This window comes from Nelumbo nucifera, chromosome 4 (genome assembly GCF_055504915.1).
Source record: "Nelumbo nucifera cultivar China Antique chromosome 4, China Antique-T2T, whole genome shotgun sequence".
In the NCBI taxonomy this organism is placed as follows: domain Eukaryota; kingdom Viridiplantae; phylum Streptophyta; class Magnoliopsida; order Proteales; family Nelumbonaceae; genus Nelumbo; species Nelumbo nucifera.
In genome coordinates, this window is record NC_142652.1 from 72,670,340 (window position 1) to 72,697,931 (window position 27,592).

The window sequence follows — 27,592 nt, forward strand, 5'->3', positions numbered from 1 at the left end:
CCCTAGGCTCTACTTGTTCTCCACTAAATTGATTCACGGGCATCAATTTCCAATTAGACTCTCTCCTACGGCATAGGGTGGAGCAAACCACATTTGCTACCATATGTTTTTTTTTTTTTTTCAGAAGCCACATTTGCTACCATATGTTTGGTTGCAGTGAAATTTTATTTGCACTAGTATAAATACATAGGAGTGCAAATGAGAAAAATGCAAATTCTGGTTTAACTTTGTTTTGGGTTTTACTTTATTTTGATTCATGTCTTTATTTACTTTATTTGTATTGCAATCAAACAAAATAAGCTAAAATTTGAAACAAAAATAGGTCAGAATTTGTACTCAAATCATTTGCACTGCCATAATTTTGCATTAATACAAATTTATTTGCATTACAACCAAACACAGCCTTAATGTATTGTCATAACCCACTGTGAATCATATGAAGTGATTCTTCTTGGCGAGGCCACTGCAATAAAACTAAGACCATGATTTTTGGTTTTAACCCCGACAGTATTGTAACAAATTAAACCGTTTGGATACCGAGTCTTAATGCTCTGCACTTTGAATGACATATATAATATATGGGTTCAACTATGATATGAAAAAGATACTATATCTGAAAAATAACTGACCAATAAACTAGAATCATAAACGTGGTAAGGAATCAGGTGTTATTTATCAAAATTCATGGGTGGGTTTTGATTGATCAAAACTCTTTCCATATCATATCTTTTCCGTATCATAGATTTTCCCATAATATATTACTTAACAAAACTGGCTTCACATAGTAGCGAATCAAGTATTATTCATCAAAATTCATGAATGAATTTTGATTGGTCAAAACTCTTTTCATACCATATCTCTTTCGCATCATAGATTTTCCTTGATTGTTGGATAAAGATCAGTTCATTTCCACAGGCCTTGTCTGGCCCAGATTACCTCCCAACTCCAAAGGATTATCATTATCACCCCTCCATGGGAAATATTCTAATCTAATGGTTGATTTTGACGTAAGACATATCAATCCACGTTGTCAAATTGCTAAAGTCGCATGAGAAAATAGATTTCAAAGTTCCAACATTTTTGCAGTGGTAGGGCACGTAGCACGAAAAACTCGTGCGTAACGTTAGGTAGGAAATGGAGGCCTCCGCCTCACCGAGTCACCGGCTCACCGTCGTTGTTTGGTGGCTGGCTGAGTCCGGATCTCCTGTTCACGAGAACCCTGCCCATGTCTGCCCATAAGACACTGCCCCCATGAATTGATAACATCTCTGTCTGTATAATATTATACAGAAGATGATCTCCATGTGTGACTGCAATAAACGTGGACAGAGTTCTCTTGGACAGGAGATCCGAATTGTTGTTGGTGCGGTGGTGTCTACTCTATCTCTCCAGTCAAAAATCAATCCAAGCAGATGATCTCAACCGTCAAATAGCACCTACTACCCTATTAGATTATATGATTCCCAAACTGATGGAAACGCAGATTATTGTATTTTTATATATTCGGTGGTTTTATTTTTCAATGGCTTCAATTCATTTTGTTGACTTCTTTTCTTATGCACTTAACTATTTTTTTGACTTTTTGTTTTATGTTTTCTTGAATTTCCAAAACAAAAAATAAATAAATAAATTGATGAAACTTATTCCCTCAAAGTTTTTCACAGTTTCTGAAACCTTCCTTCAAGTTTAGTAATCTCCCTTTAGACTCCCATTATTAGAATCATCTAACAAGCATGAAATTATTCAAACTATTCGTGCAATTACTTTTGATTAAAGCCTTTTTCTTCATATCAATCTCAAGCTCTTTCAATTTCTTTTTCTCAAAATTGATTTATTTTTAAATGGACAAATTTCTTAAACTATCCCTAAGTTTTAAGAAATCGACTTACCAACCCCTACTGTTTATAAATTGACTTAAAATATCCCTAAGTTTTCTAACAATTGAATAAGTACTCTCTTCCTATTAAGATCTACTAGTGTTCCATTACAATCCACTCACATGTGATACCACACGACATATAATTTTTTTTAAAACCCAATATTACCCTTTTGTGTTGATTTTACCCTCCATTATTCTTCAAAATTTCAATTCTAAATAGTGGTTGTGGAAAGTCTCTAACCATTTATAGGTTTCAATAGTGGTTATGGAAACTCTCTAACCATTTACAAGGTTGTCTGTACAAGTTCAAATAGATTCGGGTCCCAAAACGAGGGGCATACCATGCCTTATGGAGGCCATAACTTTGCACTCCGATGTCTAATTGGGATGTTTTTATTATCTTGGGTAACTTTTCGGGATCTATGCATCCTATGGCACCGTCCCGCTATTTTTGCGAAAACCCCCTTTTCTTTTCCTCAAATTGCAATTTTCAATATTTTTATAAATAAAAAATTAAAACTAAATTAAAAAACATAAATTAAATATAAAATAATATATATAATATATCTAAAATATATTTATACATTATTTATTGCTAATATATATAATATATCTAAAACATACTAGGACGCGCTTTACCTCGAAATCATTCAATCTCATCTTTATTACCAGGGCATCATTATGGGAATATTGAACCCCGCGCGCATCATCCTCTGTAAAAAATATAGGGTCTTCGAGCCTAGGTCGCTTTGGTGGATTCTGCTCCTCACATTCCAGTTCGTGAACCGAGGCTTTCCCTGCTGCTGAGGTGCAGCCTACGACGATGGACCTGCCAGTAATCATGTTGATTACTCCACGGATCGATCTCTCTTCTGGCAACTGTCTCTGCGGCTGCTCACTCTGCCTACTGCTGGACTCGGGAGCATTTCTTCTTTGCTCCCCCAGCCGATCTGTTTGGTTTTTATTTTCCTTTTGTACAAAATTTTTTAAATATCCGCAACGGATGAGCTCTTCGATCTCGTCGCTGAGATTTCTACAGTTTTCGGTACTGTGTCCGTGACCTTTGTGGAAATGGCAATATACATTCTTATTTCTAGTGGTGGGATCTCCCCTCAACCGAGGTGGCCACTTCACATAGGAGGCATCCTTGATCGCCATAAGAATCTCTCCCCGCTTCGCGTTGAGGGGCGTGTAGCTCGTCCTTTCTACCGGAGGAGTTCGGGAACGCCGATCTGACTTGTTTCCTCCCCTAGTTGGGGACTTGCTTTTTCTTCGTTTGCTGCTACCGTTGTTCGGGTTGTCATCTTCTCTTTTTCTCTTCTCCGCTGGGGCTTCATTCTTCTAGTTCATCTCCTCTTCGGTCCCAATGAATTGGTCGGCGAGCATGAGGAATTCAGTGATGTCCTTGGGCTTGTTTGCCACTACGTGCCATTTAAATTCCCTATGGGTAATACCCTTCTTTGCTGCTGTGAGCCTTACAACGGGATCCAAGTCAGGAGTCTGTAAACAGGTGTCATAGAAGCGTTTGATGTAGCTTCGGATCGACTCCCCTTCTCTCTGGACTATGCTGAGGAGGCTTTCTTGTGACCTCGGACACTTCTTGCTGGTGATGAAGTGCGAGGTGAACATCTGCACCCAACTTTTGATCGTCCCAGGCACGAGGTTCCTGTACCATGTGCGAGCTACTCCTTTGACTGTCATAGAGAAGGCAACGCATATGCAGGACTCGTCAGCCCCAGCTAAATGCATCTGGGACTAGAATGAGTCTACATGATCATTTGGGTTGAACGACCCATCGTACTTATCCAGCGGAGGCACTTTGAAGTCCTTCCGCATCGGGGTCGCCAGGAGCTCGGAGGACAAAGGAGATGATCCAGAGAGGAGGGGAGCAGTCTTTGTTGCTTCCGAGCTTGCGTCCTCTTTACCTTTAGGCTACTCAGGCTATAAGTCCAGCGAGCTGGCTTGGAACTACAGTTTGACGTGCCTTAGGACGCCGCCTTTGCTGCTTCTTGACTGGCTCTGCATTGGTGCTGCTGACCTCAGTGTGGCTGGGTAATGTCCTAGCACAGAGTGGTTCGGACTGCTGACGCTAGCTGCTGTGAACGAAGGGGCCTCGCCTGGAGTCCGCGGCCAGAACCCCGAACCGATTCCCAGCAAGCGATCCTTCATGATGTGAGGGCCAAGGTGAAGTAGCTATGGCGGGCTGAGTGTCTCCCGATCTGTTCACGTTCTGCGAAGCGGGAGGAGTAACTTGCCTGTCTCTCTTGCCGCAGGACGAGACTGGCTCCCAAGGGGATGCTGAATCTGGGAAGTCTCTCCCCGGCGAGGAGAGACTGGGACTTATTCTGTTGCGCTGCCGGATGCCGAGGTGGAATCGGCTGTTGATCCTGCTGCAGTGGTGGGAACTGCTACTGGTAAATATGGTGTAAAACCTATTGGTGGTAGTGCTGAAATTGTTGGACCTGTTGCATTTGGGCTTGAATAGCCCGTACGCAGTGTACCAGGTCGTCAAGTTGATGTTGTCCGATTCCAGGGGAACCATAGATGGTTCAACAAAAGTTGCACCCACTACAGAAGGGAGTGGGGCATTCACTAGCACAGTTGCTTGAGGCACGGTCAGCGTCGGGACCCCAGTCGCAGAGAGCGGTATGGTGAACTGACCGATGCACACAGTCAGGATCCGAGGTTGCCCCCCGAAGACATTTATCTCATTATTTTGTCTAGCATTGCTGGAGGATGCCATGGTCTGGGTTTGTGATTCTTGGTGGGAAGAGGCTTCTCGTAGTGCTTCCCACAAACAACGCCAGTTGATGTAGCGCGATCTAGTTGCTCCCTACTGGAGATGATCTGGCTTTCAAACGGACGGCGAACTGAACCTGCAAGGATATCAGAGAACCCGGGGATGCTAACCTGGCGAGGTCGCTCCGATGCTTAAGTCAGTAGGCTAGTAGCGAGCTAAAATTGCTTTTGAAAGTAGTGAGCTTGAGTGCAAGAAAATCACGCATACCTGGAACCACCGGGGGTGGAGCCTTTATATAATGGAGTCCTTGCGGGTTTTACGGATCGGTTCCGGGATCAGCATCACAATAGGATCCGTTTCCGAGTAAGTTGGAAGATAATGCTGCCAACTGATAAGGTTCAGTAGTTCCGCCCTAATCGGGCAGGGAGATAATGTTAGCTGTTACACGGTGTGACCTAGTGAGACCCGGGATCCGTTGGAGGGGTTTTCGGGATCACCACGTGGTGACGTGTCGGTATCCTCAGACTGATGTCTTTAAGTCCCGAACTGGGCTGAATGCCGAAGTGCCTTGGCATCGGGCTGCTCTTGTTACAAGGTCGGGCCAAATCACCCTTCATCAAAATGTATTTTCAATGATTATGTATAAATTTATTTTGTTTTGTTATTTAATAGAAACTTTCAATAGTTATTGGAGATTAAACTACTATTGTTGAAATTTTTAAATTTAATATATTGTACTTATTATATTTATTATATTTTTGTTATAACTTATTGATTAATATTTATTAAAGATTATACTATTTATTGACTAAGTTAATATATTTGTAGTACTTATTGTATTGTTTTCATTGTCATTATGTTTTCAATAATTGTGTATTTTCGCTATAAATTTTCTACCATAATTGGATATTAAACTATTGTTATTTATCAAAAATGAGATTATTAATTTAACTGAAATTATGAGTGTTCATTAGTTGGTTTGGTTCGGTCGTATGCTATTTGGCCAACCAAATTGAACTGGTCAGGTTGGAGAGTTGGTCAACTGAAACCGATTGACCTTTTGTGAAAATCGACCCACTCAAGTTGTACCGGATTGGGTCGATTTTTTCATTTGGTCAATCGGTTCAAAAGATTTAAACTTAAAAATTTAATTTAATTTTAAAAATTATAGTGCAATTATTAAAAAATAAATTTAAAAATTAGATTTATGATATAAAACATTTTAGACTAAGAAATATGGGAAATTTCCCACTTTTCCATATTTAAAATATAAAATATTAATATATATCCATTGTTAGGTCATTTGATTTTGGTCGGTTTACAAATGGCCAAAGTGAAACTGATCTAACTTGGTCGAATTAGGAAATTTTTGAACCAAAGCCAACCTAAAATACTAGAAAACCGACCAACTCAAGTTGACTTGATTGGTTTGGTTGGTTTCATCAATTTGATGAACAAACCTAACTGAAATTAATTATTGTTATTTTTGTATTATAAAAAAATTATTAAAAGTAGTTTATAAAATATGAATAATTATTAATTATTTAAGAAGTTGAAAATATAAAACAACTGTATACTCTTATGAGTTCACACCTGTGCCCCACAACGTCCCATAGCATATACCCGTCGTTTATTGGGAACATCTCCCGATGATGAGATCATTGGTTCTGATACTATCATTGGGAGATGTTCCCAATACACGGTGGAGATGTGTTGTGGGACGTTTTGGGGTGCCCCCTTGTGGGGCGCAAATGTGAACTCTACTCTTCTGTGTTTCTATTAGGGTCATTTACTAGAACACACCTTATAGTTTTACATATTTACTTAAAGCTACCTTATAATTTTCATTTTACTAAAACATCCCAAATATAGCCAATAGAGTGGTTGTCCGTGTCTTATTAAGGATTGTTTGTTTTGCCATTAGGCGCCCCATGATTTTTTATTCCAAAAATATCCTTAACACTTTTTTTGTACATAAAACAAAATTGATCAAATATAGCCAATAGAGTGGTTGCCCGTGTCTTATTAAGGGCAAAAATGGTATTTTAATTTTTATTTTCTTTTGAATAAATTTATTTAAATGAGCATTAGGATCAACATTGTCATTTTCCATAGTTATCTAATAGAAAATTGATTAAATCCATTGCAAATTATAGGTGGTGTTTTAGTAAAATGCTAACTATATGGTAGATTTTAGTAAATCCATGAAACTATAAGGGTATTTTGGTAAACGACCCTTTCTATTATTTAGTTTTCGCTTAATAAATCCCGTGCATCGCACGGGTCTCTGCTAGTAACCTATATAATCTAATATCCTAAAATTTCTCCTAAACAACCTCCCCCACTATCCCCAACTTTCTCTTAAGTTATCTCCAATTTAGTAGAGAATTTCCCTCCTAAATTATCTCTAATTCTTATTAATTTCTCCCCCACTTTTTGTCTACATCTATCTAAAGAAAGTTTGAATTAAAAAATTTAAGAATTATTTAAATATTCTAACAAAATTATATAATAACTTTAAAATATTTATTAAAAAGAAAAAAAAATAATTATAATCAATTTAACAATATTCATATTATTATTAATTATATATTTTTACAAAACTCATTACGAAATTATGTACAAAAAATATAAGTTATGATTTTCTAAATTATTCAATCTAAATGTTATTCAAATAATAAAAATCTAACATTAAAAAATGAAATATTATTTAAATATTTCAATAATTAAATATCTTAAATAACAAAATATTAAAATTAATATTTTAAATCAATTAATAATATATTTTAAATAGTTATTGAATAGCTTTCGATTATAATAAATAGATTAAGATTTTAAATATTTAGTTAAATAACTAAATATTTTAAACAATGAAATTTTTAACATAACTAGATTTTAAATAGTTAAAATAACAAAATTATGTATTAATAGTACTATAACTAGCGGGGACTTGTGCGATGCACGGGAAAATCCAAACGCAATGTCCAATTTGATGATAAAAAGAATCAAAAGGATATATGGAGTGTTAATAACATGGCAAATTCATGTAAATTGTGTGAATAATGAGCTATGTTTGGACCTAGCTCAAGTGGATTAGGTAGTGGCCTATTCATGGGCTGGACCAGGACGAAGTGGTTTGTGGCCCATGTTGGGGCTTGGGTTAAGGCAGACTAGGTTGTGGCCTAGGATTACTAATTTTTTGTAAACTACCACAAAATGCAGAACAATTTAAGCACTAAATATCACTAAATTACAATAATTCACCACAATTTAAATACTAAATATTACAAAACAAAATACACAAATAATTCAACATTAAGAGATAAATTCACCACAATTTAAGCACCACAGTCAAGTGATATCACTAAATACATAAATGGACCACAATCAATAATTATTCAATAAAATTTTAATTATTAGTTTTTCAGTAATTATTCATCAAATAATTAATTAACCCTTGATAAATATTGATTTATCATTTCATAAAATGCATAAATTAAATTACTGAAAATAAATAAATAAATTTTAAAAACACGTTAAATTAATTAAATAATAAAAAGAAAATAATAATAATAATAATAATAATAATTTAGTGTTAAATAAGAATAGTTTAATCTCAGGGAAATTAATGATTTGAATAATTAATAATATATATGAATCATTGATTTTCATTGAAATTAATTTTCTACTAAAAATTTTCAATGAATATCTAAAAATATCAATAAATATTTGCAAATTCATATTTAAAAAATTAATAAATATCTGAATTAGAAAATTTTAATAATTATTTTTCAGTAATTATATTTAAAAATATACAATAGTTTAGAAATTTATCAGTAAATGTTCAATAATTTTTAATTATTAATTTTCAGTAATTGATTTTTTACTGAAATTAATTTCCACTAAAAGTTATTGAAAATTTTCAATATTTACTGAAACATTAGTTTTCTATAATTTGAAAAAATATCAATAACTAATTACTGAAAATATTAAAATAACTTGATATTACTGAATGTTTTTGATAAAGATATGAAAATTGTTTTCAATTATTGTTGAAAGGTTTTAATAAATTGCTGAAAATTTTCAATAATTACTGAAAAATTAATTTTCAACATTTTGAAAAATATCAATTTTGAATGTTACTAACAATTTTCAATAAATTTTAGTGGTAAATTAATTTCAGTCAAAATTAATTTATTTTTTGAATTTTCAGTAATTTTAAAAATTAATAACTAATTAATGAAAATCTTGAAATAAATATTAATAACTAATTTCTGAAAATTATAAATATTAATAACTAAGTAGTGAAAATATGAAAACCAATTGAAGCAGAAGGAGACTTTATCACATTTTAGGTTTTTATTGTTTAATAAAGAAACCCAGATATTAACCGTAATATTTAAATTTGAATAATTTTCTATTAATTTATATTAATAATTTGTTGTTAATTATTATTTAATTTTTTGGTAGGTGTAAAGTGTCCAGGATAGGAGAGGGGACCCTTGTCCCTCACGATTGATCTCACCTATTCAATCCTACGGTTAAAGTTGAGTTTACCCCATCTTAGCATTTTGCCCTATTGGGCTATTGGTTTTGTAATTGGGACTAACACTAGGTTCAACCCATTAATAAAGGTTCTAAACTCTATAATGAGTTGTTATAAGGCCCGAAACCAATTGACAGACTGGGATATGAGATATGAGATATAGGTAAACCGATCCGTAATTCTCATCTCTTTGACATAGGGGTGGCAATTTTACCCACAAAACTGGGTCCTCGATCCGATCCGCCCCAAACGGGGTGGATTTTCCCCGGTCACAAATGTATACGGGTCGGGTTTGGAGAAATTTTTTTGCCCCGGACCGGGGACGGGGCGGGAATGGGGTCTGCTTATAAATCCCCGAACCCGCCCCGACCCCGATTGTAATTTACAACTATACCCTTATATATATAATATATATAGTGTATTAAACTATTAGGGTACGTTCAGTTTCAGTGTTTGTGCTTCACTGTTCAATTTATTCGTTCGCAGAAGGCAGAAGGCAGAAGCTGCAGAACCGTAGTTCACAGTTGCACAACCTTCGCACAACCGCCGACCGCTGGGCGTCGCTGCCACAGTAGAACCGCCGACGGCCGGCCGCCGATCGCCATAGCACAGAGTTGCGGCTCAGTCTGCAAGCGACCATCGTTTTCAGTTCAATGACTTCAGTCTTTGATTGCAGATTGAGAAACTGAGAAGTCTCGTTCGTCTGCCGACCGCCGGGCGCCGCTGCCCCCGTAGAACCGATGACCGCCGGCCGCCGACCACCCTAGCACAGAACAAACCAGTTTTTATTTTGAAAACAGCTCTCACTGGTAGTTTTCCTTCATGACTTTTGTTGCTTCTTCTGTTGAAAAGTTTCCCTCTAAATGTGAATCTATTAAGAAGTGTAGAACTCCTCTTTGCAGGGATGGAGTAGTTGCTTGTTTGGTCATTGTTTCGGAAACAAGTGTTTATATGTTGAGGGTTCAATTGGGTTTCTTTTTTTCTCTTTTTATGTTTGTCTTTTGTGGTCTTTCTCTTCTCCTAGCGGAGAGAATGGAAGTCTTTGTTTGTGTTGAATCTATCCATCTATTCGACCATTCAGTAATCTCATCAAAGGCCGAGGAAGGATGGAGTCGACGGACAAACAGAAAAGACTGAGAGAAGTGCAGTTTAGGGTCTTCAGACTTCACAGAGGTAGAGAGAGAGAGTGAGAGAGAGTGATGAATACAGTAAAAGTGCAGTAAAACTGGTTGCAGGGCGGGTACATGTCGGGGATTCCCCGTCCCCGATGGGACCGGGGATGGGGGTTGAATCTTCACCCCGATACTGAGGACGGGGCGGGGATGGGTGCGGGGATTTTAACTACGGGGCGGGGACGGGGAGTGCATGCCCCGCCCCATACCCGCCCCGTTGCCATCCCTACTTTGACACGTTTAAGTGCTATAGTGTTTGTTTGCAAGTACAACAGCGTGTTTAGTGTCCACATATCAAATAGGAGCAATTTTTTGGCCAAAAGCCAACGGAAAACCGAAAACATAGTTTGATTTTGAAATAGAAAATCAACTTGTAAAATCTTAGTTTTAAATAGTTTGTCAAGTATATTTAATATAGGAGGAGTCTTATGACATATAAAACTAAATTAAATCCACCTCAATTTTTATTTTTAGATATTAAAAGGAAATGGCAGTCCTATGGATTGTGGGTCGTGCCAGATATCGTATGGGTCGTGTCAGGCTGAGGTTTCAGGTCCATGGGTTGGCATGATTGAGCAGGTCATGTCGTTCGTAGCTCGCGTAACGGCACAATCAAACTCGTAGCCCGGCCTTATTTCAATTTTATTATTGCATACAATCAAAATTCATATAAACTGATGTGGGTCAGCTTGGCCAAGCCCACATAGGGTTGGGAGGCCCAACCCACTAACGCCTGATAGCGTTAGCCACAGTAAGAGGGAGCCCTGCTTCCTCCGTACAGAGCCAACCACATAACTGTCAGATGTACCTGTCAGGGCTTGCAGCTTGACTTTGTACGGTTCTCATCCGGGGTATTCATCTTCACCTACCCTAGCACGCTCAAGTATAAATAAGAGATAACTGCCCCTTAAAAGGGGCTGGAACAGAGTAACTCCAACATCACTCACTCATTTGTTCCATGCACCTACATTATCTACTTAGCATTAATTCAAGGAGATCTGGTGCATCCGAGGACCCTCTCCAGGAGCTCTCTCGCACTCTCCCCTGTTTAACACCTGGTACTAACTTGAGCGTCAGAGCCTCTGCCTCGTGTATCCACCCCGAGGCCTCTAACACTCCATGTCTTGCAGTATCTTTGGTCACCAGGGACCTTGCCTCGGCTACCATAGTCCTTGGAAGGAGTACTTCGCCTCGGCTTCAGTCAACCTTTTTCGAGGCCCCGGGGTTCTCAGCCAACACTCGGAACCTGAAGAGTGAATTTACTTTATTGCCTCCGGCCAATCTATGTGATAACATAAACTAACATTTTAAGATATTTTTTTTTATTTTTTTTGTTTACTTTTTACTTTATTTTAAATTTTCATTATTTTTCAAAAATTTTAAAAAATGGCTTGGCCAGGTTCGCGGTCCAACCTGGCTCATGGCTCGACCCATATACCAGCCCGGCCCATAGCACAAATCCATGCGAATTTGGGCCATGGGTTGTGCCAGGCCGACCCCAAAGTATCCTAAGAGAGAGAAGCACAATTTGCACTTTGCACAGGTCATGCTGCACCAGCCCAACATTACCCAATTTACACCTCTACTCTAACATAAGCAAGGGGTAAAACAACCCCAATGATCAAGGAGACAATGATAGAGCCAAGGCGACGTGGGGGAGCCCTAATCCCCACTTTTACTACCCCTCTCCATGTAAATTTCCCTCTACCCCACCCCCACCCAATTATTAGCCCACAAAGCCCCATCCATGTTTATTCTCTTATTCCCATCCATTTAATTAGGTTTTGGCCCTGTAGAAACAATTTTTGACTCTTCCCCTACCAAAGATCATTGAGCTTAGCTCTTTCAAATACCGCTCATTAATAAATACCATAATTAATTATTAATTAAAATAATTAAATTCAAATACTGTTAATTCATAAATATTGCTAATTAATAAATACCACAATTAATTATATTGAAATACTTTTAGGTAATATATATATTGTTAATAAAAATCTTGTTAAAAGAATAGATACTGCTAAATAACAAATACCATAATTTATTAAATTATTTTTTAATTAAATACCAGTATTAATGAGAAGCATTTAATATGATTAATACTACTAATTTTATGATAATTTTTAATGAATATATTGTTAATTAATTAATACTGTTTATTAATTAATGGTAATTAATTAAGGATTCCTTGCAGATAAGGGCAACTTTTTGCCTGAATATCAATAAAAGATAATATTTTTATAAAATAACTAAAATAAGGTAATTTTTTTTTTTAAATATCAAAGAAGGGCAATGAGAGGGCAATTCCATTGTTCATCGTCTTCCTCTACCCTTCGTTCTTTGCTCTCTCGCGCGGGAAAAAGGACGCAGCCTTTTACAATCACTAAAAGCATCTTGGTTTCTATGCCGGATGCGCCTTTTACAGTCGATGAGATTGGATTGATTGCACATCGATCTCTTGTAGTTTCTGAGTTTGGTTGCTCCACTGGAACTCCATTGTTAGTTGCTTCCAGTTGCACACTACTGTTCCCAGTTGTACCAACCAATGGACACCTAAGACCAAATCCAGTCCCATTAGCGGTAAAGCGTATAAAGTGAGGATAAAAGGGATACCCTGAAGGAGAACTTGGACATTTTTGAATCTGCCTTGGCATTTTAATGACCTCCCACTTGCCACCTTGACATTGAATGGTTCGGTTGGTACTACGGGAAGTCGCAGCATATTGGCTACTCTTTCACTAATGAAGTTATGAGTAGAGCCGCTATCAATTAATACAACCACCTCATAGGGACAAATTTTTGCCCTTACCCGCATTGTTTTATAGGTTGTCCATCTCGACAGTGCATGGAGTGAGATCTCGGGTTGTGGTTCCATTAGCCTGTCAGTTTCCTCCTGCTCTGAATGGTCGTCGTTGCCTTCTAACAGTAGGAGTTGTGGTCCTTTACACCGGTGAGTCGATGTAAACTTCTCATTGCAGTTGAAGCATAACCCTTGCGCCCTTCGTTTATGCATCTCGTCTCACGTGAGCCTCTTCATAGGTAGAGTCGTCTTGAACTTCATTGGGGAAGGGGAGTCAGCAATGGGTTGGTTGAAAGGCCGAGTGGTTTTCCGTTGGTGCATCAGCTGCTCGTCTCTCATCCGTGCAAGGCTGATAGCTTCTTTTAGCGATCTTGGTTTGAACATCCGGATGCCGTCAGCTATGTCGGGCTTGAGACCTCCCATGAACGTCCCGACTAAGGCTTTTTGTGTCCAACCGTGTACCCGATTATCCAGCCACTCGAACTCTTTTTGATAGTCACGTAAGGAGCCTACCTATTGGATTTTTGACAATGTTTCGTCAAAGTCCTCACAGTCGATAGGACCAAACCGTGCCCAAAGTTCTTCTTGAAACATCTCTCATGTCACCTCCTTGCGTTCTTCCTTATAGGATCTGCGCAACCATTGCCCCCATTGGTTAGCCTCGCCTTCCAAATGGAAGGAGGCCAAGTACACCTTGTGGGATTCAAGGGTGCCTTGATATTCAAAAAATTGGTCCACTCTTGTGAACCATTCGGTGGGGTCATCTCCGGCAAATTGAAGAAACTCCAACTTGGCTAATTTGGAAGAGAACAGTTGTCGTCCGACTTTGGAGTTGTCTTGAGATTCTTCTCTCACGTTGCGAGAACGTCCCGTAGGAGAGTTTGCCTTAAGCTCGAAGTTGTTGTTAGTTGATGCAACTCGGTTGGAGAGTAGGGCTTCCGATAATTTGTTGATGGCATCTTCCAACTGATGAAACTTATCAGATACGCCCACCTCCATATGACTAAAGCTATCTTGGAGTCCCCCAAGTCCAGCTTCTAAGCTCTCAATTCGCTCCTTGTTAGTAGCCATGGTGCCTAGCTCTGATACCAAATGTTAGGTCCCAATCAAAGCTAGAGCTAAAGAAAAGTATTCTGCTTAGGGTGAGAACAAACCACATATTTTATTGAACTTTCAAGTGCCCTCCCATGCTGGTTGGGAGGTGTTTAAATACAAGAAAATTCTCAACCTCCTTCCACTAACTTAGCCACTGATTAAGGGATTAGGTTCTCTATTAGCTAGCCGATCCCTAAGCCATAAGAACATAACCACTTAACCACTAACAACCAGACCTAGTCTTAAGTAATAACTGCTTAACCAAGTTGACCACTTCCTAAGGAGCCAACCCTTGGCTTTATTGACCTATTCCTATGTACTGATAACAAGGAAATATTACAAAAATAAACTGATAAGAAAATGAAACAGCCCTAATGCCACGTCATGCCTTGCATGGGCCATGCATGGGGCGTTAATCGACGCATTTGGGATTCCTCACGGGTGTTCTCAACGACCTTCGTGGCTTATCACAAATCTGTTCCCAGGATACAACAAAGCCTTGCATGAGAATCTGCAACCAGCAAAGTTGAAGAGTCTCCGAAAAAACCTTTTATGAGACTGTAACAGACCGGATTAAGAGAGAGAGAGAGAGAGAGAGAGAAAGAGAGTGATTTTCGAAAATGTTGTGTGTGAAAGTTTGATTCACACTCCTTAGATAGTTTCTGAAGAATTATGTAGAAAATGAAGTTGCAGATTCAGAGAAAGGCACCTTGAATAGTCACAATTTCAAATATTGTGACTGTTTAAAAGGTAGTGAACTGTGCATTTTGATCACACCCAATCAAATCGTGGCCATTGATCACATTAATGGTTAGCATTAATTGCACCAAAAAGCCAAACCCGCCCTTTGCAAGCTGAGCAAAGAGCACCTCTAAAGCACCTCATTGTGCTGCACACATGCATGCGCGCACATTGCACGGTAGCAAGCCTCCATACTCTCCTCCTCTATTTCTAAGGAGTGTAAATCAACTCTTATTAAGAAAACCCAAAACAAATCTTGTAATTTTCCAATGTGGGACAACTTCAAAACTGGTTTTAGTAAGAGAAAAGCTATTTTCCAAAACAAGTGTGCATGTGTAATTTCTCATGTAATTGACCAATCAAATCCATTGGATTTAATCTCTAATGAGATTAAAATCTAACAGGCAACTGATAAGGAAAATTTAAAAAAAAAAGACAGAAAATATGTTAAGAATTAGGACAAATATCAAGGTAAATCTTCCCTTTCACCTCTTTTACTTTTCACGAAAATTGGGGAAAGCAAAGGAAACCTTGTTATTTGCTTTTCTTTTCTTTTCTTTTCTTTTCTCTATTCTCTTTGCAAGGAAGATCATATTACAGATTTCAAAGTGATAAAAACAAAATGGAAAAGAAAAAGAAAGAAAAGAAAGCATAAATCATTTTATTAAAGAAATAATTACCCATTTTAATAAAACTTTGTTAAATGCTTCTCCAAAATTTCCATTCCTTTTGCAAACATTTCATGGATCAACTAATAGAAAGCAGGGAAAACTAGGCCATGTTTGGTTCATTGTTCTCGGCCTCATTCTCTTAATTTTTGCCCATTCTATGTAAGAATGGACAAGAATGAATAACATTAAAATGTTTGGTTACAAAATTCTTGCCAAGGGCCACATTCTTTTTAAAATGAAAGGTCAGCCCCATATCACAAAAATTGATTACCATACATCATGAAAAATGATCATGTCCCATCTTGCTCATTTCATTCTTTGAGGAAACCCTGCCTATAAAATTGTTGACATAGATGTTTACTTTTGCGAAAGCACTTTTACAAAAGTACTTTTATGAAAGCACTTTTATGGAAGTATTTTTATGAAAGTACTTTTATAAAAGCATTTTTATTAAAGTACTTTTGTTAAAGCACTTTTATGGAAGTACTTTTACGAAAACACTTTTATGAAACTACTTTTATAAAAACACTTAAGAAAGTACTTTTACGGAAACACTTTTATAAAAGTACATTACTAAAGCACTTTTATGAAAACATTTTTACGAAAGTACTTTTATGAAAGTACTTTTACGAAAGTACTTTTATGGAAGTACTTTTACGAAAGCACTTTTATGAAAGTACTTTTATGAAAGCACTTTTACAAAAGTACAAAATCACTTTCAGGAAAGCACTTTTACAAAATTACTTTTATAAAATCATTTTTGTGAAAGTACTTTTGTAAAAGCACTTTTACAAAACGTCTATGCCAATTGGTAAACATTGATTGTTGGAGACCTAGGCTGGCGGTTTGTGAATAATGGCACGATTTTTTTTTTAAGAATGAAAATGAGCAACATAGGACACTTTTCAGTCTGATAAGAATTCATTTTTAGGAAAAAAGTGTTCGGTTCATAGCAATATTTTTTCATTTTGCCTATTTTTACCCATGGTTTTCCATTTTAGAATTTCATCTTGGGTAAGAATGAGAAAGAATGAGAATTGAACCAAATATGGCCCTAATTGCTCCATTTTTTTTCTAGATTCTAAAATTTTCAGAAGTTCATCCAAACACCACCCCCAAGAAGCATAATTCTCTGATAAAACGATGGTTGCAATCTTTAACGACTTTACTAGTGAATGGATTAAATGATAGGAGAAAGCAAAGCCGTGTTGGCTCTGCTTTCCTAATTTGTCATGTTGCTTAGAATTGTGAAGTGGTGGGCTAGGTACAAAGAGGTGGCTTTATTAGAGAGGGAGAAGGGAGTGGTGAGATGTCTTCAAGAGAGAGCAAGGAAGGCTAAAATGAAGAGGGCTGAGAGTTCTCCATTGGTGTAACGCTATTACAAAGAAAGTTGAGGTGGTGAGGCCACCTATATCTATCTATCTATCTATCTATCTATCTATCTATCTATCTATCTATCTATCTATCTATCTATCTATCTATCTATCTATATGTGTGTATATATATGTGTGTGTGTATATATATATATATATATATTATGAATTATTAAATTGAACAAGTAATTAATATTTTAAAATTTAAATAATGATATTATTTCAATAAATAAATAATATTGTAAATAACTAATTTCATTTATACTAATTGATGGTGCGCAATTTGGTCACTCCTAGATGGCACTTGCGTGGCTCCTGAAAGGTACCTGAGATGGAGAAGATGAAGAATCCCCGGGGGCTTGCCTGGCGGGAACACTCCGATGCTTAAGTTAGAGTTCTGCGAAAGATGCAAGAAGAGAGGAAGAAGGCTAAGAGTGCAGATAGCGCGAGTATGTGGAAGTTACCTCTGTCCTTTGGGATTGGGCTGCTTATAACAGAACTCTGTCGAATCAGGCCCACATGCCTCTGACAAGGCAGGTATAACCGTCACTGTCATCCTGCCGCAGCCATTACAGCCAGGGCTGAGGTGGCACGTGCGGGGCCGTCCTTGCAGGGTACGTACCTGTCAGGTGTAAGACACCTTCTAAAGGTGGCGGGCACGACACTGTCTGACGAGAGACGTGGGTGCCGTCTCCAAGTTTGTCGGGTACGGTGGTCGGGTAGAGGCCTTCCTGTGATATGCCGAACTGCTCTTCTGCGAGCTACCCTGCAAGTGGCGAGCTGCCTGTGGCAAACTACACCGAGCTGTCTGGCTCGAGGTGTCTCTACCTCGGGGATATCTAGAAGCGGATCGTAGTGTTCCTGCTTGAGAGTGACCTAAAATCCACTGGGAGGAGCTCGGGCATTAAAAAAGGTCAGGGGGCCCCGAGCTCGGAGGTAGCTCAGAATGCCTCAGCCTTGGGAAGGAGGCGCAAGCCAGGCGGCTCTCGGCGAATAGCCTAACCCGTAGAGTTGCCAGACCCAGCTCGGTGAGCCCTTCCCACTGAGTTGCGGTTGCACTTGCTGTGCTGTCACGCCGAGTCATCACTTGAGCAAGGTCATGCCCACGTGTACCCGTGCTACGAGGTCGGGCCAAATCACCCTCCATCACTAATTAATAATTATAGAAAATTATTTTCAAAAATTAATGTTTAATTGAAAATTTTCAATACTTATTGGATTTAAATCTATTCTTTATAATCTCAACCATTGTTTTTTATTTATTTTAAAAAATAAAAATAAAATAATTAAAAATTACAATCCTATTAGAAAAGATTCGAACATATTCAACCATATTTTTAAAAATATTAACATATAGACATATATGTACAATATACATATAAACGTATGCGTATATATATTTATATATTAGTGCCCAAGGTTCAAAATATTGATATGCCCGATATGCCGGTAGGGGCGTATCGGGCATTTTGATACTTGTTTTTTTACTTTTTTTTTATTTTTTTTTCAAAACTGGTTCAGGGGAGCCGGTCTAGGACCCCTCCATCCCCTGAACCGGTTAGACCCCCTATACACCTACTGTAGGGGCATATCGGAAGGGTCCCGGAACGATACGTATTGGCCAATACGTAGCGATACTTTGAACCTTGTTAGTGCCTTAGCGGGGATCCCATGGGGTGGGGATTGGGGTCCCTACGGGGCCTGCATTGTCCCTACCAACGAAGATGAAAATTTCCCCATCTCTATCCCCACGGGGGAAAATCATTCCCATCCCTGCCCCATTCAAGACGGATACATACTAGGATCGAGGAAATAGAGAAAATCGTCATCCTTAAATTTGATAAACAACCCTATCTAAAATTAACTATTATTATTTTTATATTGTAAAAAATTATAAAAAATAATATATGAAAATATAAATAATTATTAATTATTATATAAAACAATTATATATTCTTACATTTTTGTATTTTTTATGTTTAACAAATCCCTCCGTGGATCACACGAATCTCCACTACTTGTTTTTTATAGAAATCAACTTCAATAATAAGAATGAGTATTTTGAACATTTTCATAGCTCTTGTTATAGACTTAATGGATTCTAGGAGAGGTGTGAAATTGCAACTGTATGAAAAATAGAAGGTAGATATCACAATTACCAAATTTCAGGGAGGTTTCGACTTTCAGTTCAGCAATTTATTCAAAAAAAACTGCGGTTGTTTGGTACTAGTAGACCATTATTACAGTAAAGTATTGGATACGACCATTCCCGTCTACTTAACAAAAGCTGAAGAAGGGCAATATCGACCTTTACTCAGTTGCACAGCTTTTGAGTCAGGCTCTGGTCAATGCTTTATGAAGCAATGAAGCAGCTTCAGCTTGATTTGTGTGGAAGGGGATCTCCAGTACATGACCACGTGGCATTAAAGAATTGGCCGATGCGGTCAGACTGTTGTCTTAGGAAAGAGATAATGGCCGTCGAAATTTAGGATCAACGGTGCATCAAGAGAAAAGCACGGATCAGTGTTCGAATGGAGTAGCACAGAATGGTTACCCAAGTTGTAATCATTCGGACACTTTCATTAAATGGATATAATATTCACCAGAAGTCCAGTCTCCTGAGCGGCAAAAAGGGGCACGTCGACTATCGTAATCGGGAAATTAATTAATTAGGAGGAGTTTTGACGGTTTGAGCGGAAAATGGGAAATGGGGTGGGTGATTTGGTCAAGTAGGGGCCTGAAAATTCCCTCCAAGAATGAGGCCATATTCGTCAGTTCATGTAATGTTTAGGGACATTTCTGGCATTCGAGTGCAACGATACGATCAAAATTTGAGGCTCGGTCTCCTAGCGACAAAAGGCGTGGTCGAATATTCGCGGGTTCGAATATTTTTATCTTTAAAAAAATAGGGGAAATTAAAGGTAGGTTTGAACGGTCAAAAAAGAAGGACTCTTCACGAGATTAAAAAAACACATAAATGTTAGGGCTTTTCTTTGACTGTCATCAACAGTTCAACAACACCCTACCCAAGACCCATTGCCCAAGCAAGAAAGGAACAAACCCAAACTACTCTCTCTCTCTCTCCCAGAGCAGAGAAAAAAGAAAAGGGAAGGTGAAGATTACGGTGCATCGATCGATCAATCGCTGTTCTACAGATGATGTTAGCGTTGAAGCCCATCGATTCCACGACCGGCGAGAGATTTATCGCCGGAAAATCGTGATCCGATCGGTATAATTTTGATCGGTAATCTTCCTTGTTTTAGAAAGATCAGTTGTTTCGTATTCATTTATATGTTTTAGGATGTTTTGGCTCTAGACTTGATGTTTGTGAGATTCTGCACTCGGATCGGATGTTTATTATGATAATTAGGCTCCATTTGCTTGTTTAAAGGTGTAGATCTCTGTGTTTGGGAGGTTCTATGCGATCCTTGTTTTTGTGATATTTTAGGAAGTTGGGTTATAGATGTTTTTGTTTTTTGCAAGTTGATCTCCAATTATTTGCCCATTTAGATACATTTATTGTAGCAATTTGGATAATATTACGGTTTTTAGGGGTTTCTTTCGATTTTGTTCTCTTTGTTTTTTCCGAAGTTCTCTGGTTCTGTTTGCATGACAGATCTATCCTTCTCTTTTTCACGTATCAATTCTTCTTTCAGATTTCTTAAGGTCTTTGAGCCTGTGTTCTCAGTTTTTTGAGATGACGAAGGTGTGATATAAATTGGGTTTCTTTGGTCTTGTAACTGGGGTTTGAGGCTAAAACGATGGTGCTCTCAACCTAAGCTAGGGTTGTAACTTGTGATGGAAATATCCTCAGTTTTATTGAATTACATCCAACAAGAAATGCGTAGATGTTGGGGTCTTTTGTTTGTAAGTTAAGAAGCCCTTTTCTTGTTCTCACTTCCGGAACCACTTAAAAGCATTTTTAGGATTTGGATATGCATATTTCTAGTATTTGATATGGAATGCTTCTTCTAATATGGATATTTAGTCTGCTGATTTAGTTTTACAATGATTGGTGTTTTATGAACCTTACTAACAAAGTTGCGAGGACTGATTCCTTTATGTCTGCTATATGAGTTTTTTTTTCCCCTTGAGCAAGCCTAAATTAGAATCATGTGAGGCCATTGGCGAAAAGAATAACGTTTTATGGGAAGAATCTTACTATTGTATCATTCCATGGCCTGTTTTCAGTCTCAGGGTACTGAGATTATGAACAATCCTATTGGATTATAACTGTTTGGAACCTTCCATGAATTTTGTTTACCTGTCAATAATGAGGCATTTCCTCTAAAGATTTGTTTCCGGAATTCTGTTGCAGGGAAGTCTTTGGTGTTTACTTGAATACTGTTGTTTGGTTCCATATATTATTCATCTAATGTGCACTTGATGATCATCTTACTTGACTTGAAAAAGTTCCATGTCATTTTTTCATGTTTTTCCTATAAAATATTGCCTTTATCTTTGTCACACCAGAAAGATGAGCAAAGAATGTCAAATTTTGGAAATCAAGGTGTACATTTTTTTTATTCTTTCCTACTTTGTTTATGGTAGGTGGTTGATTGGATTCTGTTGAAGGTGAAGTATTGAAGGATCCAGAACTAGGTCTAGGTGATTTCCTATATTCACAAAATGGCTTCGGTTGGCGTGGTTCCTACATCTGGATTGAGAGAAACCAGTGGTAGTAATGTTGGGGTTGATAGATTGCCTGAGGAGATGAATGACATGAAAATTAGGGATGATAAGGTAAATGATGTTTGGATTGTCATTGGTTCTACTTTTTTTCTTTGTTAGTTTTTCTTTTTATTGATCATTTTTTCCTTTTAGTTGGATATTATCATACTCTACTAGTCTACTTCCATATTCATGTCTTTTATATTTTCTTATGACATTTTTGTTTAACCTTTTGTAGGAAATGGAAGCAACCGTGGTTGATGGAAATGGGACCGAGACAGGTCATATAATTGTGACAACTATTGGTGGTAGAAATGGTCAGCCAAAGCAGGTAAACTTGGCATAGTGACAAACTGGCAATTATTATCGAATTCTAATTAGTAATATCTACTCTATTCTTGCTTCTGAGCTTTTCATAATTATTACTTGGTTTTGAATTGTAAGTTTTATCTTCTCTTAATTGTGCAGACCATAAGCTATATGGCTGAACGTGTTGTTGGGCATGGTTCATTTGGAGTTGTGTTCCAGGTAAATTTATCTGTCGTTAAGTTTGGCAATGATTTACATGGTTGTGCTGGCCTTCCATGACTGTGCGATGTGCACTTCTGGTTCTATGTTCTAGTTGAATAATGATCATTTTTATGCTTTAACTCATGATTGCTTCTTTGATGTGTCCATGCAGGCCAAATGCTTAGAGACAGGAGAGACTGTAGCAATAAAAAAGGTTCTTCAGGACAAAAGGTACAAGAACAGGGAGCTGCAAACCATGCGTCTTCTAGACCACCCAAATGTCGTGTGTCTGAAGCACTGTTTTTTCTCAACAACTGAGAAGGAAGAACTTTATCTTAACCTGGTACTCGAGTATGTCCCTGAGACTGTTCATCGTGTGATTAAACACTACAACAAGATGAACCAGCGGATGCCACTGATATATGTGAAACTTTATATGTACCAGGTTTGTTTTTGCTACCTCTAAGTGTGATGTATAGCATTATTAGGAATATGACTGATATATGTTTCGGTATTAAATTTATTTGCGGATGCCACTGATATATGTGAAACTTTATATGTACCAGGTTTGTTTTTGCTACCTCTAAGTGTGATGTATAGCATTATTAGGAATATGACTGATATATGTTTCGGTATTAAATTTATTTTGATAATGGTTCTCCACCCTCCCCATTTTATACTTTATTTGTATATTGTTTCCAGTCCATATTTTTGCCTTGTTGTGGTACCTTATTCCCATGGGGAATATGGTCTTGCTACAATACCTCCGGTTGTTAATCTTGCTATTGTTTCCTTTTTGCATTCTCTGTTTTGGTTTTATGTTTTAGAAGAGATATATGTAAGTTTTCTTGTAATAACCTTATTTTTTTCCTGGCAAAAATGTTATGTTGTGAAAACTTATTTCTCAGGATTTCTAATCTTGAGTTTGCATGTGGCAGATATGTAGGGCATTGGCCTATATACATGGTAGCATTGGCGTCTGCCATAGGGACATCAAGCCTCAAAATCTTTTGGTATGTCCTTGAACTAGATGTCTCATTCTTATAGTTCAAAAATATATACTTTTTATTCTGTGAATGAGTTCTGATTTTGTGTGTGAAATTTCAGCAAATTGCAAATTAGTATCCTGTCTCATTTCAATTTCTTGAGCTTGAAGCACTTGGTCTTCTGCCATTCTTAAATGATTATTATTTCCCTCTTTGATGACAGGTCAATCCACATACTCACCAGTTGAAACTTTGTGACTTTGGAAGTGCGAAAGTTTTGGTATGTCTTTGCATTTTGGTATTACTGTTTTCTTGCTTAGCTGCTTTGTCTTTGAAGACTCTGATGATCTTATCTTTGTTGGCAGGTAAAAGGGGAACCAAACATATCTTATATCTGCTCTAGATATTATAGAGCTCCTGAGCTTATATTTGGAGCGACAGAATACACAACCGCCATTGACATTTGGTCTGCAGGCTGTGTTTTGGCTGAGCTACTTCTTGGACAGGTAGGCAGCTTTTTTATTTGTGAAACCTTCTCCATGCCTTGCAATTTGGAAACCTCACTCAGATAACATGCTAATATCTATTGTATTATTCTCAGCCTCTCTTTCCTGGTGAGAGTGGAGTTGACCAACTTGTTGAAATTATTAAGGTGAGAAGTTGGTTAATTCTTGCCTCCTATTCTATTTTTTGGCATAATAATTTTATTTTTTTTTTCTGTTTAATTTTTACCATCACATGTATTTTTGTGCAGATCTTGGGCACCCCAACAAGGGAAGAAATTAAATGCATGAATCCCAATTATACAGAATTTAAATTCCCCCAAATTAAAGCACACCCTTGGCACAAGGTACTAAGAATTGGTTATGTTCCCATCCTCTGTTTCTTGCCATAAATAGTTTCTTAATTTCTGTTTCTTTCCTTTTTATTTTCAGATATTTCATAAACGCATGCCCCCAGAGGCCGTTGATCTTGTCTCAAGACTTCTGCAGTACTCTCCTAACCTACGATGCACTGCTGTGAGTTACACCACTTTTAAATCCCTATCCAATAAAAAAAAAAAATTAATAATGGTCTTTTATGCTGCACAAGTATAGTTGTTTGGTCCTTGTTCTATGATGCATGGTTTCATTTATATTTAAAATATTAAAGATCTTTCGGGTGAGTTCTTGGATCCAATTAATGCCGTGATTTTTAAAGTTAGGAACATAAATATAGGTAATTCTGACATTAGCTTGTGAATTGTCATTGTTGCATTAATGATAAGAAAAGTCATCATTAATGGTCTAGAGTCAACTGGCTTACGGTTGGGGCCTAGAAGAGCAGGCCCTGAACGGTTGGGTACTGGATTACCATAAAATACCTGGCTTAGGGATCCTCGTGTCAAAATTTGATGTAATCAGAGGAGAATAAGCCATATATTTGATGGTCTAGTGTTTCGTTTTTCACAGAATGGAAATTTGTGAATACACTGACTAGTTGAACTTGGTATACTGAAACCATGTACAACATGATTTTGTATGCTGGACCTGGCTTCCATGTTCAATACATGGACAAAATTGCTTGGATCTGGTACAATCTCGATTTCACTAAAATTTGTCAGTTTGCAAGTTTGTATGAGATAGTTATTTGTTTCTCTTTCCTACTTTTCTATTTTTCTCCTTTCTTTCATGTGAAATTCATGTTCAGATGAATGTATAATGCAGCTTGAGGCGTTGGTCCATCCGTTTTTTGATGAGCTCCGGGACCCAAATACTCGCCTCCCAAATGGTCGTTTCCTGCCTCCGCTGTTCAACTTCAAACCTAATGGTATGTTTTAAGTAGTATTGAAAAAATGAGACGATTTCTGATATTATTCCCTAAAAGAGGGCGAAAACATCTGAGATCGATGATATGTTATTTTGATTTCCATGTCTAACATGCTTGCCACTGCCATCACTCAGAACTGAAGGGAGTGCCGGTGGAGATGTTGTTGAAGTTGGTCCCAGAACATGCAAGAAAGCAATGTGCTTTCCTTGGATTGTGATTTGGTTCTCAGTAGCAGTCCCCCTATTTACAAGTATTCCTCATCTGACAATCTCGGATATGCTGGAGCGAGTCTGGAGGCCCAATCTGTAAGAAATTAAGATTTAAGAATCAACTGCAAGATTTGCTTGCCTCCCCCATCCACCAATCACCCACTATCAATTTTCTTCATTTTTTTGTTCTTGTTTGTTTGTAAAAGCAGATCGACAAGTTTCTTCCGTCATCCCGAAACGTCAATGGGTATGGTGACCCTTGTTTCAATACCACAACAGAATGTAACATTATATAAGCTTGAAAGGATTGATTTTCTATGTGTAGGTTAGGTAGGTGATGGATTTTCCATGACGACCCAGAATGTCTTTCTGGAGTTCTACATGGAATTGCTTTCAGAAACCCCCCTGTGAACCAAACACCATGATGCACTTTGACAATGGAAATTCTACCTACCTGGACATCCATCCCCCTTGACGCGACCAACGCCTACTTCCGAAGAACCTATTATCTGGCCCTGTGTGCGTGTCTTCGTTGTCTAGTCAAATTTACATGACTTAAAAGAGTCTATTGGGAAATTGCTTCAAAATTGTCGGTAGCTGGTAGGGTTGCTATTTTGTTTTGGTCGGTAAAAGACGCGCGGTAGGATTGCTTGACTGGTTGTATGGCTCAAAAGTATGGGAAACGCAAATACGGTTGGAAAGGCAATTTCAAAACTCAGAGCAAGTTGAAACTTGAAACCATGAACCAACTATTAACTATTGACTGTGAATCATAACTAATTTTGGATTTGGGTTTAAAATTGTATTTCCTTTGAACACAAGAAAATTCAATTGATATGCATCTTTTCTTATATTCATTCGAAAAAAAAAAGCATATATCCACCATGTATTGATGTATATCGTGCTTGTATCTGTTTGTATTGATCCGTGATAGTTGATGCTCAATTGTTGTTATAAGCCGATACTGAGCTATCACAAACCATTATACAAATCTATATTAATTAGAAACTCGCACAACAGGTACAAATCGTTACAAAATCTCTTTGGAACTAATGCAAATCAACCATTTCGAACTGATACTTGATTGATCCAAACTGGTACAAACCTATCATCAACCATTAAGTCCGAGTTTGGGAAGAGTATAAATGCAAATATGTACTGTGCAAATACATACAAAATGATGTAAAATATAAGGTTTGCACTCTACATATTATTCAATTGGTACAAATTGTTGCTACCTGCTCTACCGTCACAACCATATTCAATTGGTACAAACCATCACAAACCCATACTTGACCATTATAATCCACAATCATTACAAGCCATGTTCAATTTTCATAAACCAATAACTATAAAAACCCATACACATTGATATGCATTGTTACCTACTGATGCATACCTTTCTCTCTCAATTTTGAAACATCCTATTATTGATTTGTGGGATGGGAAGGCAAAAAAAAAAAAAAAAAAAAAAGAATAGTCCTGCATATTCTTCCCTTTTCACGTTTGATTTGTGGGATCTCATGAGATGTGATGAAAAGAAGGCGGGATTGTAGTTCTCAACTTGGGAAGTAAAATCACGACATTTTGGTGTGAAACAAGTGGGAAAGAAAGGGAAACATGTTTAACATTAACAAAAAGACACCTTTCTTGTGGCTCAGTTTGGAAGGAGTACAAATACAAATATGTCCAGAAACCTTGTATTTTGTATTATTTTGAATGTGTTTGTACTCTACAAATTTGATATTAGATCCATAACCTATTAATTATTTAATAAAATATTAATAAAATAAATTATTTAAATTAATTAATAAATAAATTAAAGACAAACAATTAATAATAAAATGTTAAAACAATAGAAAATGGAAACTAGTAAAAACAAATATTATTTAATGTTAGTAATTCATTAACTAATTATTAATATTAATTAATTAATAATATCTAAATAATAATTAATAGTAAAATATTAAAATAAATTTTGGTTAATTAATAATTTTTCTTGGGGCCGATTTTTCCACTATTTTCCCTTTTACATCCAAAGAATGAAAAGTGAAAAATTTTCACCTTTTCCCAAACCAATGCAGCCTAAATGTAGTTGTTAAGACTTAAGAGTCAAGCAAAAGGCATCTAATTTTGGAGATATCATTTCTAGCTCCGACTGGCCTTTAAATTTCCAGACTTGGAAAGTATAATACAAATATATGTATACCGATCATTTAGTTAATTGTCAGTTTTTTATATTGAAATTTTCAGTTGAGTCTCATTGGTTCGGTTCAGTATTTCAAGATCACCCAGAATCAATCATCTCAGACTTGCCTTCGAAGTTGGTTTCAAAAACAATGATGTAGGTAATACGGTAAAGTCTATGAACACGAAGGCACCAAGCCAGC

General features: G+C 37.2%; 1 protein-coding gene across 2 annotated transcripts; it reads left to right on the top strand.

Moving 5' to 3' along the window:
- Nucleotides 1–19,940: 19,940 nt before the first annotated feature.
- Nucleotides 19,941–25,520, top strand: LOC104611240 (shaggy-related kinase 11). 2 transcript variants are annotated; one of them, XM_088903474.1, is made up of 13 exons: nucleotides 19,941–20,261; nucleotides 21,569–21,760; nucleotides 21,927–22,019; nucleotides 22,157–22,216; nucleotides 22,371–22,643; nucleotides 23,137–23,211; nucleotides 23,408–23,464; nucleotides 23,550–23,690; nucleotides 23,786–23,836; nucleotides 23,939–24,034; nucleotides 24,120–24,203; nucleotides 24,891–24,993; nucleotides 25,128–25,520. In XM_088903474.1, the coding sequence occupies exons 2-13, from the start codon at nucleotides 21,647–21,649 to the stop codon at nucleotides 25,208–25,210; spliced, it is 1,230 nt and encodes a 409-aa protein (XP_088759600.1). In that variant the 5' UTR covers nucleotides 19,941–20,261; nucleotides 21,569–21,646; the 3' UTR covers nucleotides 25,211–25,520. The 2 variants fall into 2 exon arrangements, with proteins under 2 accessions (XP_088759600.1, XP_088759601.1); XM_088903475.1 differs by having other exon boundaries at nucleotides 20,013–20,246.
- Nucleotides 25,521–27,592: the final 2,072 nt, after the last annotated feature.

What these genes read in the sequence shown, in the direction of transcription:
- LOC104611240 (XM_088903474.1), top strand. Translation starts at nt 21,647, where the DNA reads ATGGCTTCGGTTGGCGTGGTTCCTACATCTGGATTGAGAGAAACCAGT. An exon ending in GAAATGGTCAGCCAAAGCAG is followed by an intron (nt 22,020 to 22,156) that starts GTAAACTTGGCA and finishes TTAATTGTGCAG; the next exon opens with ACCATAAGCTATATGGCTGA. An exon ending in CTGAGCTACTTCTTGGACAG is followed by an intron (nt 23,691 to 23,785) that starts GTAGGCAGCTTT and finishes TATTATTCTCAG; the next exon opens with CCTCTCTTTCCTGGTGAGAG.